A 15,723-nucleotide genomic window follows, 5' to 3' on the forward strand; every position below is an offset into this window, starting at 1 on the left:
AAACGGCAAGTGCTAGTGATGCATCTCAGAGGGGGAATACAATGATGAAACATTGCCTGCCTTGGAACCAGTGCAGAATATACCGTATTTTTTGCACCGCAACACTCACTTTTTTCCTCCTAGAAAGTAAGGGGAAATGTCTGTGCGTGTTATGGAGGGAATGCCTACGGGTGGCATGCCTACGGATTTTCCTCCTCTAAAAACTACGTGCGTGTTATAGAGCGAAAAATACGGGTAGTTCTAAAATACTACCTTGTCTAGAAAGATGTCTCCAAAAGGAATCTAAAAGCTTTACTGGGCAGTTGCACTGTACAGTATGACATGTGAACTGAGAGGATGCGGAATATTCCTAATTTTCCCTTTCTTAAACCCCTCTGTCTAGTTTCTGATGTTCCAAGAGATCTGCACGTTACTCCCACTGGCCCCACCAGCCTGGTCATCACCTGGGAGGCTCCTGCCGTTACCGTCAGATACTACAGGATCACATATGGCGAAACAGGTCAGTGCTAGATGGTCCTAATACCTCGTCTTAGAAGTTAAAGCAAGACTCTGGAGGCAAGGTTTTAAGTGACTTAAAAACACTGCAACACTTTGAATGACTGCTGTGGCTCTGATAGATACTGGATAATTACAATTCAAATACAAGTTAGAAGGGAGGTAAAAGGCATCAGAGCGACTGGCGCAGCCCTGACAGCTGCATGTTCAAGGGAAAGGGGCTGATGCTTACACGGAGCGTCTTGTGGGTATCAAACCCCTTTCACACTAACGCTAAAAAGATGAATGTCAGTGGTGGGGGCTGTATATGTGTGGGAGGGGACATTTGTGTACCCCTTAATTTGAAAGTATTGAAAACTTAACATTTGAGAGGGCTTTTTCTGCACCTGTTGGTCTGTCATCATTATACACAATATTAATTGGTACTAAACACAACCTGAGACAGTTATCTTCATGGGTTTTCCAAAGGCAGTCCCACACCATGTGCCTTACAAGGATCTAATTTAGGCATCCTGGTGGCATTAATTGCCATGGGGGGGGGTTGTAATGCTACTTTCTATGTATTTTATACATGATTGTTTTATTACTTGTTAATTTTTCTGCACATTGCTTTGAACCCTTTTTGGGGATAAAGACCATTTGCAAATTTAGTTATTGAATTTGATCTGCATGTCACTCCCACTGGCCCCACCGGCTTGGTCATCACCTGGGACAGGAGTGCCAAACTGAATAAAATAATTGATCACTTGATGTGGTGCACACACACACCATTTGAATGGCAATGCCCATCAACTTCAGAGGGGCAGCCCCCTCAAATATTTTAGGGGGGCCCAAGACCCCTCGGCTCCTAGGTGTTGGCAGGATAGCTCATTTGGTGGAGCATGAGACTCTTGATCTCAGGGTGGTGGATTTGGGCAAAATAATCCTGAATTGCAGGGGCTTGGACTAGATGAACCTCGTGGTCCCTTCCAACCCCGCATTCCATGATTCTATGTACTACCACCACCGTCATTTTAACAACAGCTGTGAGCTTTTGACCATCTTGTGCTATTGCTCATAGGTGGCAGTGGGCCTGTTCAAGAGTTCACTGTACCTGGACATGTCTCCACTGCGACGATCCCCGGACTTAAGCCTGGAACAGACTATACCATCACTGTGTATGCAGTCACTGGACGTGGAGACAGTCCTGCCAGCAGCAAACCAGTCACTGTCGACTACAGAATAGGTAAGGCCAGGACAAATGGACATTTAAGAACTATTTATTCCATCTGCTCACTTCTTCTTCTTTTTTTTAAAGGGTGGGAGAACAAACCAAATTATTCACCCCAGTGGCTTAATTCAACAATTCTGTCCATCATGCAAAAAGACTTGTAACCCATTTAAAACACTTGCATCTTGCTTTTTGATGAGCTTGAGATTGCTGGCAAAAACTATGGCTTTGTTTTCTACAACTCCTTGATTTACATCAGGATGGTAACACAACAGTGCTTTCCATTTGTTTGAATCCAAATACGTTGCAAATGTGGCAGGCAGTAAATGTTGGCGTTCTTATTCATCTAGTTTAGCGCTCGTTTCCAACACTGGCCAGTCAAATGCATCTGGAAGACCAATCCCCAAAGGAGAAGGGCAACAGTGGCCCCTTGTCTGCTTCCACATGTGATATTTCACTATGTTGTGGTCATGTGGAGGCTCTATTCAATTATTGTAGAGCATGGGAGAGGGTAACATGGGATAGGTGAGGTTGAGTGGGTGGAGCCAAAGGAAAGCGCAGCACCAGTGATTTGGCAGAGGAGCAAAAATTTTGGTCGCTCATGGTGGCAATCCATGGTTTTAAGGATTATGCTTGATCCCAAAAGTGGCTAACACAGCCGTGGATTAAAGCAATATTATGCTCAACCATATATATTAATTTTGTTAATATGCATTTTTGAAAGATTTATACCCCACCTTCTCAAAAATGAAGTTCTCAGAAAAAGGACCCTTCTAAAAATATAACATAAGATAGCATAAAATGAAGTAAAGTGGAACAAATAAATCACATAAAATATTTAAAATTTAGCAGCTCCAGTATAAAATGACAAATTAAGCATCAGTGCAAAAGCTAAAATGATAAAGTAACAAATAAAGTCTCAGGAGCAATAGCTGTTGAATCATTCAGTTATAGGTTAAATAAAATCTTAGCCTGGTACCTAAAACTGAACAGGCCAAGCCTGAGGCAGGCTGCCCATGGAAAGAGTGTTCCAGAGTTGGGGTCCATAAGAGAGCTGTTTTGGGCGTAGCCACCCACCTCCCTTCTGATGGTGAAGATAAAGGCCTATAATGATTATCATAGTTGGCACACAGGTTCAAATTTGCCATAACATTTTTGTGTGTGAAGAAAACTCGGAGAAGGAGTAATGTATATATATTCCATTATTTAATTCCCCTTATCTGTTAAAATCCCAAGATCTAGCTTGCAGACTAAAATATTAACACTTTCAAATAGCACTTTCTGCTGGATTTCCCCCTTTCCCACTTTCTTCACCCCAACTTTCTTATCTACAGTTTTTGAATGCTTGTTCCCCAAGACCACTTCATGGAGAAACAAGGCTCTGGTGTTATCACTGCAGGTTCCATATGAAATTCAGAATATTATTTAGTGTCGTTGAGAAATGTCTTCTAACTGAGTTACTTTAGCCCTTGGAGGACCAACATGGCTACACTTCTGCTGAACACAAGGTGGTCAGTCTTCTCTAAGGTCTGTCACAGAAGCCAATGAGAGAGGAAGAAGAAGAAGAGTTTGGATTTGATATGCCGCCTTTCACTCCCCTTCAGGAGTCTCAAAGCGGCTAACAATCTCCTTTCCCTTCCTCCCCCACAACAAACACTCTGTGGGGCTGAGAGACTTCAGAGAAGTGTGACTGGCCCAAGGTCACCCAGCAGCTGCATGTGGAGGAGCGGGGACGTGAACCCAGTTCCCCAGATTACGAGACTACCGCTCTTAACCACTACACCACACTGGTGTAGTGTAGAGATGAATGGTTTTAATTCTTTTATGTGCAGAGATTGATACACCATCCCAGCTACAAGTGACTGATGTTCAGGACAGCAGCATAACTGTGCGATGGCAGCCTTCTTCTTCCCCAGTTACTGGTTACAGAGTGACAGCTGTTCCCAAAGATAACCACGGTCCCACAAAAACCAGAGTTCTCTCTGCAGGTAAGAACAGGGCATACATAAAACTCAGAGAGGGACACCCAAGGGAAGGAAAAGTCCATAATCTAAGCCTGACTTACTAGGAAGCCAAAATGTTGGGTCACCACTGCACCTTCCCCATAGGCCAGCTTCTCTCTCTTGTGCTTTTTCAGAATACACTAGCATGAACAGAAATAAAAAAAGTAAAAGCCTACAGGTCATAAGAAGCCTTGGCAGAATAGCAATGTCTTCCTCAGTTATGAAAATGTTCCATGGAGTTCCACAAAGGGCTGAGATAACTCGCTAAAATCAGAATTGTGTACATGACTGAGGCAAAACGTGGCACAATGGCCAGGACCTAAAGAACCACACAGTTAGTTCCATGTACCTAGATGTGTTTGCATCTAATGCTAAATTATGGTATAATGCTCTATGCACAAGCTGGAATGAGCTTCAGGGAGGCGTGCCTCTCTTCTCCTCCCATCGCACTGATGTGTGTGAACCTAGGAATCATGGTTTACTACAGACGCTGATTCTTCCCCCATTCATACAAATCAAGTTCTACTCCGATTAGGAGAAACAGGAGGAGGAGCCCAAACCTGAGGCTCTGCTCAGACTTGTTCTGGCTCATGCATTTAGTTCTAGGGCAGCCTCGCCTGACTTGGTGCCCCTCTAGCATGCCGGCTGAGGATGATGGGAGTTGTAGTTCATTTAATAGTCACGTGAGACTAAGGCACTGTACATAAAGGTAACATCTTCTGGACCAACCTGGTGTTTAGTATACCTCTTCTAGAATGACAGAACAAGTCTGCAGCAGTGGACAAGCATCATGGTCTTGAGACGTGTTGGCAACATCCTAAGAGTATTTTTGTCAAGATTGCAAATATTGTTATTCACCTTTAATTAGACATCTGATTTCCTCCTTGCAAATGTTTGTTTAAAAGCCCCCAGTGTACAATATATTTCATTGGAACTGGCTCATAGAGCAAAGAATTTCTGCATTTTTCATTCTGAAGAAATTTGAGTGTGGAATCCATTAACAAAGCATCTTTTGATCTGGAACTATTTGTGTTAATCTAGAGCAAGTCGCCTTTCCACTTGGAGCACAAATGAATACTTGCACAAGGGTCTCAGTTGTGACAGAATGAGGCCATCCATAAATAACATTTCATTCCTGATTAATGTTTTATTGGCCTTTTGTTGCAGATCAAACTGAAGTTACAATTGATGGACTGCAACCTACAATTGAGTATGTAGTTAGTGTCTACGCCCAAGGTCAAAATGGAGAAAGCCAGCCTCTGGTTGAGACAGCTGTTACAAGTATGTATTTCGCATTTTCTGAGTTTTACAGCAGGAACACAGTGTCTCTGAATGCTTGAATTCACTGGACATATCTACTTTCAAAAATCAGTGCAAAACACAGAAAACAGCATCATTCCCACTGATACAACCTAGAGAGGCTGCTAAAACTCGGTTGCTCACCCCAGTCTCAGAAGATGTGCTTTGAATATGGCTAAAAATGGTCAATGCAAAAAATGAAAAACCTTGACTCTTAATTGCTTTTAAATGTGTGCGAAATATTGTATTTCCTATGGTAAGATAGTAAAGGTGACAGCAGGAGATTGCAAACTCCTTTTATATGCTATCTGACAAAGATACTAATGCTGAGGTTGCTTATTTCTTTTCTTTATTCATGTCAGCAGCCTGTGGGAAGGTAAATAAGCAATAACAGTGGAATTAATTTAAGTCACTTGAAAGCATAAATTCAAAGTTAGAAATCTGCATATCAAATTTTGATGAAAAACAAAGTGAAGGAGGAGACTAGCTCTCTCTCTCTGCGTGGAGCACAATCCAGCATTTTCAACCCTGAAGTAAATCTGCACACTAACAATGCACATTGAGGCACAAATACTTCCTGGTGAATTCATCAGCTGGTGAGTTTTACTGCTCGCCATGTGCTCTGTGCCCTGACAAATCAGGGCAGACTTGCCCACAGTAATACAGTCAGGGTATGATCTTTCCCTGTCCAAACGCTCTGGCTGTGTGGGATCAACAGAGCTCTATTTGTCCGTCCCCCCACTCAATGTATTCACAGGAGAATGGGAAGTCTATGTGCACCTTCCATATCCCCATCCAGCCTTCCTTCCTTTGCCTGTACATATTGAACAAGCAGAATAGGGGGAGGATTGGATAATAATCTATGAAGAGCACAGCTAGATCACACCAAAGGTCCATCTTGTCGAGCATGTGCACAGGTGGCCAGCCAGATGTATCTGGGAGGCTCATAAGGAAGACGTGGGCAGTGTGAGCAGATCTTCTGTTTCCTGCTTGGGGAAGGAGAGGAGAGCAGGGCTCCATTGAACACCAGGGGCTCCTCCATGCACAGGTGCTGTGCCCATGAAGGGAGAAATTAACCCAGCTAAGAAAAGAACTCTGGAATTGAAAGAGAAACAAGACAGCATGCTGAAACCCCAGACTTGTGCAAAAGAAGTCACCTTTTCTATCTGGAAAGCATAGAAAATGCACAACTCTAACATCACTTTGCTATTAATGGTGGCAAAATATGCAATCATTTGAATCTTCTTTTTAAATGAAAAGACTGCTCCTTGGCTCACGGAAACTGGCTGAGTGCTCAATTCTGTGCATACTTACTCAGCAGCAAGGTAAATTGTGTCCAATGGGACTTCCTCCCAAGTAAGTATGCATAGAATTGCAGTGCTAGTTTTACCGACATCTTGAAAAGCGATCCATGCTGCTCTCTGCTGCCTAAGAGCTGCTTCCAATGTTACTGTTTAGGTACATGGAAGCACTCCCAGAAGTCACTTCTGTGTTTGCAAACATCCTGAGGAAATGGAAGAAAATATATGAACTCCAGGACTTCTGAAGCAGTCCATGTCTATCCTGGAGCTGATACTAAGCCTTCCAACAGGCTGTTTTCAGTCATGGAAACAGAATCACTAATATGCTGAAATTGTTATATCAAAAGTAACATCCTGGTCTGCCAAATACTATCTTTAATTTAAAGATAGGGCTTCATGTGCATATTATCTATGCTTATGGCAATAATTTGCAAGAATGGTGTGTGTTTTTTGACAAATTGATATGTGGGTGTTAATTTGTTGAAATAGCTACCTTGAGGCCTTCCTGCAGTCACTTACAGCAGTACAAGACAATGATCAGCTTGATTCTCTGATCTGGCTGGTGTAGAGCGCTTTTGGGAAACACAGTTCCTCCATCAAAGAGGTTCTGGGCTAGCAAAAATAGTTGCAGGTCTGTGGGAATAGTATTTGAGGAGGGTCTTTAGCCAAGGCTATTTTCTGAATTGAGCTTGCCAGATTCCAGGCTCCTTCCTTGCTTCTGCCTGTCCGGTTTTCTGGGTTGCAGCAAAAGCATCAATGCAATGGTCAGATCAGCTGAAACCATCAGAGGTGTGCTGCTGTGACTACCAGCCATTCGATTCCCAAAAAGCTTGTGCTTTATGCTGATTGCTGTTTGCAATAGCATAACATACAGCTGAAAAACATGGTACAAGTCTTAACTGCTACACCTCCATTGTGCTGCTGTAAATGGCTCTGCAGGCTGCAAAATAAAATAAATAAATAGTTTCTATTTCGGGATGTGGAGAAATAGAAGATTGCTTTGCATGCCTATAACAAAGTGCTTTGTGCTACCCAAACCTGCTTCCCCACCCTTCCCCTCCACTTAATCTTTCATCATTAATTTGCCTAACAGACATTGATCGCCCTAAAGGACTGACATTCACTGAGGTGGATGTCGATTCCATCAAAATTGCTTGGGAAAGCCCACAGGGGCAAGTCACCAGGTACAGGGTGACCTACTCAACCCCTGAGGATGGAATCCATGAGCTATTCCCTGCTCCAGATGGCGAAGACGACACTGCAGAGTTGCATGGCCTCAGGCCTGGTTCTGAGTACACTGTCCGCATCGTTGCCTTGCACAATGGCTTGGAGAGCCTACCTCTGATTGGGACCCAGTCCACAGGTACACACATAGCAATGCCACCCCCCGGTGGCCAGGGCAGCTGCTGCCTTCGTTGCCTGGCTGGCCAGAATAGTTTCCAAGTGCTGCTGGTTTCTCATCTATGAGACCCCCAGTTTGGGGGAACCCCTTTGGTGTGGGGACATAGAGACATGGGTTTCTTTTGCATGGAAGATGAAGGATATCAGAAGCAACACACACACACACACACACACACACACACACACACACACACACTGGAATCAAGGGACGTGTAGCCTTTTCCTCCCTTAAAAAGATTACCTTTGATAAAAGAAAAGGTGATTAGCTTTCACTTTTAAAGAAAGCCTTGGGCAGGGGTTCTGAAGGTCCCCTATGACACTTCCATTTGCCCTTCTCCTTCTTCCTTTCTCACCAGTTTGATCACCATTGCAGCCTATGCCCACAGTCCTTCCTTGCACATCCTTTTAATTCCACTAGTACTCGCACACAACATTTGAGCACAGAATTTGACTGATTTTGGGCATTATCCTTTGTCAGCCTAGTCAATAAATGTCTCTGCAACGTGTTGCCGTCATATAATCTTGATTATTGTTGATTCTATAAAATCATCATGATATTTCCAAAATCACATAATTGACCCTGTTTTGGGGCAGGCACAGCAGAGTGCTGCCTGGTTATACCTATAAGCACTCTTTAAAATTCTAAATCTGTAAGCAGGGACATTTGAAAACAGCACCTATCACCTCCACACCTGTGTGTGTGTGTGTGTGTGTGTGTGTGTGTGTGTGTTACTCAGTTCAATTGTGGCAGCATTGTTTAAAGATGACTTTGTAGCTTAGTTGGTCCCTGTTTTTCCTGCAACTATCTTCCATTACTGATGATCCATGTATAAAAATATTTCAATACATATTTGTCTTGTTCAAGGCACCTGGATTTTGAAACTTCCTTTCTATTAGATTTTTTAAAGATACCTGATCACATCATCAAAACTGCAGTCACCTGAAATGATACCGGTGACTTCACAGCAGGGCTAGCCATTTCTGTACTCATTACTACTCCCGAAGTAATCTAAAATTTTAATCCTAAATTTGACAGCAATCCCACCTCCTATGAACCTGAAGTTTACTCAGGTTGCTCCAACCAGCCTGACAGTCACCTGGACTGCACCTAATGTTCAGCTTACTGGATACCGCATCAGAGTGAATCCCAAGGATAAGAACGGGCCAATGAAAGAAATTAACCTCTCTCCAGATAGCACATCGGCTGTTGTCTCAGGACTCATGGTAATTCTTCTTTTATTTTTTTGAAAGGATTTTTTATTTGTGTTTTTACATACAGTTCAGAACGAATAAGTAAAGAATAAATGGAGAAAATGAAAACAAAACCACTACAAACGAAGGGCACAACGCAAAACACCTAAGGACTTCCCTTCCTCTCCTTCTCTGGTATCTTTTCTTTTCTCTCTCTCTTCTGCGTATTCTTAGTTACCAGAGTTCTACTCTTTGTACTAATTTTCTCCTACTTCCTCTTACACTGCTGAATTTTTTCAAGTTCTGCTAATCTGTTCACTTGTTTACACTGATTTTTTTAAATACTCTACAAACATTTTCCAATCCTTTTTGTATTCTTGGGGACTTCTGTTATGTATTCCCAGAAGAAAAACTTCTGGTTTCTTGGGAAATGTACTCTTAAGTATTTCCCCCCTTAATTCCCATAATTCCTGGATTATTTTACATGATCACCACTTGTGGTAAAATTCTTCTTTTTAAATGCATTTGGTTATAATTGTTTTGAAGCCACAACATTATTTGGGGCAGAAGTTGAACCTCTATTGAGCTTGACTACACATTCAGCGCTCTCTCATAACTGCATTTGAATGAAGCAAATAATAAATACATTACAGCAAGCAGCATAGGCACTGAAACCACCTCCCATTCCTCCAAAAGGGGTTTCCACTGAAGACAGAGAGTTATGGGTATATCTCCTGACAGGCCCTGGGACTGCAGTCCCTGTTGCCGTGTGTAACTTTCATTCTATACATCTCATAAAAGATACATAGGGACAGTGGGGTTTTGTTGTTTTGAAAGAAGGTGGTGCTTCTCACCATGAGGTTGTTACAGTAAGTGACATACTTTTAACATTTTGGGGTGGGTGAGGGCTAGTACTGCATACCCTTGAATTCCCCCAGAAAAAAGCTCTACATGTGGAATATGCAATTCTCCAAAAGAGCAGATAAAAGCTAATTACCAAGGGATGCAAGTCACTGAAAAAGGCTTGTTTCTTTGTGTCATCTGAATATTTGGCTCCATCTGATTTTCTGATTGCTCAGTAAGGCTCCCAACACTTCACAATGCATTGGATTAGAGAATATAAACAAAGAGCAGGCCTACTGAAGTGGCTTATGCGCCAGCTTTTTGTGACCTTCTGGAGGATGTAAATCTCTTAACAGTCCATGGTTTTGTTACATCTAGGTGGCAACCAAATACGAAGTCAGCATCTATGCTCTGAAGGACTCTCTGACCAGCAGACCTGCCCAGGGAGTAGTCACTACCCTAGAGAGTAAGTTACTCAACATTTCAAAATAGCCATAGAGTCCCTGATTCAAAGGCAAAAACATTTGGAGCTTTTTCAGTTTCGAGAAAAGGCAAATAAGTGGGAAGGGGGAGGACATGATAGAGGTGTATAAAATTATGCATGGTGTGAAGAAAGAGGATAGATAAGTCTCCCCAATTGCCCAGTATTAGAACCCAGGACCATCAAATAAGGCTGGGTGTTGAAAAACTCAGGGGAGACCAAAGGAAGTTCACACCACAAATAGCAAATTTCCTACCACAATCTGCTGTGAGGCCCACCAACTAAGTCCATGAATAATCCTCTTTTAAAGACATCTATCAACAGTTGCTAGTCATGATGGCTGTCGGAGGGTCGGAGGCAGCAGGTTTCTAAATAGAAGTCATTGGGGAGCACCAATGGGGCTCTTGCCCTGGTTGTGTCCTGCTTCTTTCCTTTCCACAGACAGTTGGACTTGAGGTCATTGTTGGAATACAGGATGCTATTCTAGATTGGTCATATCCCTCTTCTCCTATTTTTTGGGAGTGCCTGGAAATGGGTTCCTAGAATCACTGGTTCTAATCCTGAGTGAGAACTAGGCAGATTGGGTTTGGAGGTATAAATAAGTGGTAGTTCTAAAGCGGCCTTTTAGTGGAATTTGCCTCAATGCATGTTTGCAAGACTGCAATGCACCCTTTACCTTTAAAGCACATTTGAAGCGCTATCCTCCACTCCAAAGAATCCTGACTGTTGTAGTTTACCCCTCACACAATTACAGTTCCCAGCAACCCTTCACTACAGTGCCCAAAATTCTTTGAGAGAAGAAATATGTGTAGAGTGTGCTTTAAAGGTATAGTGTGTCTGCAGCCTTCAGTCTTCCAAACAGCTGTGTATGACTGTGGTACTAGCAGACTGTTGTGCTAACGGACAGTTGCCTGACTTTTGGTGTTTGTGTGTATGTGCAGATGTCAGCCCTCCCCGTAGGGCACGTGTCACAGATGTCACAGAGAGGACCATCACAGTCGTCTGGCGTACCAAGACTGAGGCAATCACTGGTTTCCATATTGATGCTGTCCCAGCGAATGGTCAAAATCCCGTTCAACGAACAATTGGCCCTGATGTTAAACCCTACACTATCACTGGTATGTGAACTTCTTCACACCACCTCTGTGTCTGCCCATCCTCCTATCTGCGCCCAGGCTCCGAGTCTGAGTCTCTTTGGCTCTTCCTTTCCATACCTCCACTACTTTTCAGTATGATTTCAGAATGCAGCAGGGATGTCTGCGACAAAAACTCTGCTCACCTTCAATAGGAAGCAGCACAATAGGCCCTAATTCCCATCCCCGCCATTCATGGTGATGCCACCCTTAGGGCTTGTCAGCCAAGCTCCTTGGAAGCCCTTGCTAACATGTTTTTATTGACTTGAGGTGCAATGCTGTTCAGAACAGTACTTTATATGAGCAAGGTTTATTTTATTTTTAATATTTCACTTTGAATCACAGGCTTGCAGCCCGGCACTGACTACAAGATTTACATCTACACCCTGAACGGCAATGCTCGCAGCTCCCCAGTAGTGATTGATGCTTCCACCGGTAAGGGTAGTTTATAAAAACTCATATTAACTGAAATGGTGGTTTCCTTTCCTTTGATCATGTAAATCATCTGTGGCATGTTACAGCAATGATTCTCTTCCCGCCGCTTGGGCTTTGGGGAAGAAGCAGAATGTTCTCAGACTTGTAGCTGAAACATATGGAAACTGTATTTCCCCCTTGAGGAATATGATGTCATATTAAAATACATGCACTCAATGGTTTTATTTGTTCCTTAGCCATTGACGCCCCCTCCAACCTCCGCTTCCTTACAACCACAAGCAACTCCCTGCTGCTCACTTGGCAGCCACCCCGGGCCAAGATCACAGGATACATCATCAAATATGAGCAGGCTGGGGGGCAGCCTAGGGAAGTGCTTCCTCGTCCCCGCCCTGGCACTACGGAGGCCACTATTACAGGTATGTGCCCCTCCCCAAAGAAGTCAGCTGTTCAGCTGAGAGGTGGGGTAAGCCTGTTCCTTGCTTGACCATCCCTGGTGGGTTGGGGGTTTGGTAATGACAACTTTTGACCCTGCCTCAACTGTTTTGGCCGTTGTAACTAGTGCATTTTGTCCCGAAGACCTGAATAGGAGCAGTTGAGAACTAAGCCTACTCCTACATGCATAGCAACAGTCTGGGACCGTATCCTGGCCATGCTAAAATGTAGCAGGCCAATAGACCACTTTCGTTCAGTTGTTTCACAATATGAACCTTATTAGCACTTCTAACCTTTAGAAGCCTGCCTCTATCTATCTATCTATCTAGAAACATGTATATCCCACCTTTCCACTGTGACTGCATTTACAAAATCTGAACTTAACAGGACAACAGATGAACAGTATTAAACAACAGAGAGATGAAAGTAATAAAACAAGAAAAACAGAGAAACCATATTAAAATATAAGAAGTTAAACCAGCAAAACCTTATCCTGGCAAGATAAATGCCTATCTGAATAATAACTAGATGGTAGTAAATGGGAGCAGTGTGTGTATAGAGTACAAAACTAGAAACCTATAAACACTTACCTGGTAGTAAGCTCCATGAAAAACAACGAGGCTTATTTTTGAGTAAGCATGCATAAGATTGCACTGCAAGCTGTTGTGCCGGCCTTGAATACTGCTTCTTTTGAATACTGCTTCCTTTTAAAAATGGGTTTCTGCCAATCCTTTGTCAGGTCTGGAGCCAGGAACAGAATATGTCATCTATGTATTTGCTGTGAAAAATAATCAGAAGAGTGAACCATTGATTGGAAGGACAAAAACAGGTAAAACACTTTCAATCTTACTGAGCCCGAAAGAGAAGCTAGGTGCAGTTCTGTTTTGAATTTCTGTTAATGCCATTGCCACACAACTGATGGCACATCACTGCTTAAAATTTCCTTTATATACCTGGACACAAGTGGAGACATTCATCAATCAGTATATACCATATTTTTCGCCCCATAGGACGCACCTAGATTTTTTTGAGGGGAAATAAAGGGGGGGAATTCTCCCCCCCCCCACAGGCACGGGGCTGGTGCGGGGGAAGCCTGAGCTTCCCCCGACCCCAGCCCCCAGAACAGGCTGCTGTCTGCAAGCCTCGGCGCCCGGTGGGACCTCCCGCCGGGTGTGCGAGGCTTGCGGATAGCTTCCCGAAGCCTGGAGAGTGAGAGGGGTCGGTGCGCACCGACGCCTCTCGCTCTCCAGGTTTCAGCGAAAGCCTGCATTCGCCCCATAAGACGCACACACAATTCCCCTTCATTTTTGGAGGGGAAAAGGTGCGTCCTATGGGGCGAAAAATACGGTATATATTCAGATAAGTTGGTAATCCTGACCTGCAAAGTACTAATGCAGTTTAATAGATTTGGCTGCGGTTGACAAACCTCCTTTCACTTTTTGTCTTTCCTGTTTCCTACTTTTAAGATGGTTGATTTAATATTGCTGCTTACCTCTGAATCTGTTAGAAACTGAGGTACACTCCAATCCAAATTAAACATGTCTGCTCAAAATTAAGCTTCACAACATTCAATAGTATATGGGGTTGCATCCTCAACATTTAATTTGATTGGTGAGAGGTAAGCACTTGCTTAACTCTCCTTAATTGTAAATCAGTGGAACCTACAAATGCTTGATTTGATCTGGATTGTAAACCGTCTAGCTTTTTATAGATTCAAAAGGAGAAATCTATATTGCCTAGTAGATATCAGTTGATGCATGCGGGTCTGAGTGACTTGTTCATACATTATTAAGACACAAGAGTTGCTTTTTCTCAGAAGAAAGGGAGTCAAGAGCTTCAGTCATGGATGATTGACATAACTCTGTTAGTTTCAAACCAGATTCACCTTTGAAGTGGGTGGTAAGTAGTTGTAAAGTAGAGGGGAGTTCAGGTGTTATCATCCTAAGCTAAATGATTTTGGAAATAGGTGTAAGGAGTAATGTAGTATATAATATTTCTCGCCTTTAGCTGACATTACATCAAAGGAACTGAATATAGTGGTCCCAGGGCATAATGTGAGGGTACGTAATGCAGCCTGGTGAGAGTCATGTACACACTGCCTTCCATGGTGGAAGAGTGGCAGGATAGAAATGCCCTGCCATTCATTCATTCATTCATTCATTCATTCATTCAGCAAAAGATCATTTGTGGCAAGAAGGTTCTTTTGCTTCATAGGGGATCGTCTCCAAGGTACAAAAATTGTCATCACTTTGGCTCATCTTGAGTTCTGTGGGCACATGCTTTTGCCTTCTGGCTGAAGTGCTCTAAGTAGCCTCCGTAGAGAAACTGCATGATGACTTTTCAGGACCCTTGAGAATGCTGCTAACGTTTAATTGCTTGAATGAGGCAGTGTTTTATGGAGCAGCTGCTTAGTTTGTTTCCTAATGAAAGCAGCGCTTGCTGAAGGGGGCTGGAGAACCTGGCTTTGACTGCTTCTAACCTCTCTTTGGCCAGATGAGCTTCCCCAGCTGGTAACGCTGCCACACTCTGGCCACGGTGTATCAGAGAACCTGGATGTGCCCAGCACTGTGGAGAACACGCCTTATCTCACCAACAACCCACATGATAATGGAAACGGTATCCAACTTCCAGGGACTTCTGGGCAGCAGCCTATATTGAGCAAGCCAGGCCAACAAGTCATTGTGGAAGTATATGGGTCTCGGACCCCTACAACTGCCACCACCCCAGTGGGGCGTAGGCCACATGCACAGCCTGGAGACCTACCAGACGTGGATGAACATGCTTATTATCCCCACAACCTTCTGCCCAAGAATAATCACACCAGGCCCCAGGAAGCAGTTTCTCAGACAACCATTTCTTGGACGCCCTATTCAGAGACCACGGAATACATTATCTCTTGCCAACCTGTTGGTGCCGAGGAAGAGCCTGTAGAGGTAACTTGGTTTTGTTAATTTCTAAAATGTAGTGGTAATTCTGGAAAAGTGTTGTTGCCGTTGTGCTTGTTTAGATAACGCCCTCGCTGGCACTTTACCAAGTTTCATAGGCAAAGTGTCTTCAAGACCCCATTCTCAAGGAATTTGCAATCTAATAAAGACAGTGATGAAAACAGGGATGGCATGCTAAAGATAATGGTTAAATGTACCCATTGAAGTTACACGTACTTTAATCTCAGTTGGATATTACTACTACTACTACTATTTAAATTTCATAGAATAGAATCATAGAATCATAGAGTTGGAAGAGACCACAAGGGCCATCGAGTCCAACCCCCTGCCAAGCAGGAAACACCATCAGAGCACTCCTGACATATGGTTGTCAAGCCTCTGCTTAAAGACCTCCAAAGAAGCAGACTCCACCACACTCCTTGGCAGCAAATTCCACTGTCGAACAGCTCTTACTGTCAGGAAGTTCTTCCTAATGTTTAGGTGGAATCTTCTTTCTATACCACCCTTCTACTGAAGGTGACAGGGCGGTTTACAATATAAAAACACATGTCATA

General features: G+C 43.3%; 1 protein-coding gene across 8 annotated transcripts in view; it reads left to right on the forward strand.

Annotated features, from left to right (window-relative positions):
• The window catches only part of FN1 (fibronectin 1), a 75,639-nt gene that overhangs the window by 52,781 nt on the left and 7,135 nt on the right, over positions 1–15,723 (forward strand). For 4 of the 8 annotated variants that reach the window (XM_083471525.1, XM_083471527.1, XM_083471522.1 and 1 more), the window contains 12 exons: positions 383–499; positions 1,556–1,720; positions 3,538–3,693; positions 4,876–4,989; positions 7,402–7,671; positions 8,746–8,933; positions 10,122–10,209; positions 11,166–11,342; positions 11,703–11,792; positions 12,029–12,208; positions 12,964–13,053; positions 14,718–15,157. In XM_083471525.1, coding sequence (XP_083327651.1) covers positions 383–499; positions 1,556–1,720; positions 3,538–3,693; positions 4,876–4,989; positions 7,402–7,671; positions 8,746–8,933; positions 10,122–10,209; positions 11,166–11,342; positions 11,703–11,792; positions 12,029–12,208; positions 12,964–13,053; positions 14,718–15,157 — 2,075 coding nt within the window. The remainder of the gene's footprint in view (positions 1–382; positions 500–1,555; positions 1,721–3,537; positions 3,694–4,875; positions 4,990–7,401; positions 7,672–8,745; positions 8,934–10,121; positions 10,210–11,165; positions 11,343–11,702; positions 11,793–12,028; positions 12,209–12,963; positions 13,054–14,717; positions 15,158–15,723) is intronic. The other 4 variants (XM_083471528.1, XM_083471529.1, XM_083471524.1 and 1 more) reach the window with 1 other exon arrangement.

The sequence above is a fragment of the Podarcis liolepis genome (genome assembly GCF_965112155.1).
Source record: "Podarcis liolepis genome assembly, chromosome: 1".
NCBI lineage: Eukaryota > Metazoa > Chordata > Lepidosauria > Squamata > Lacertidae > Podarcis > Podarcis liolepis.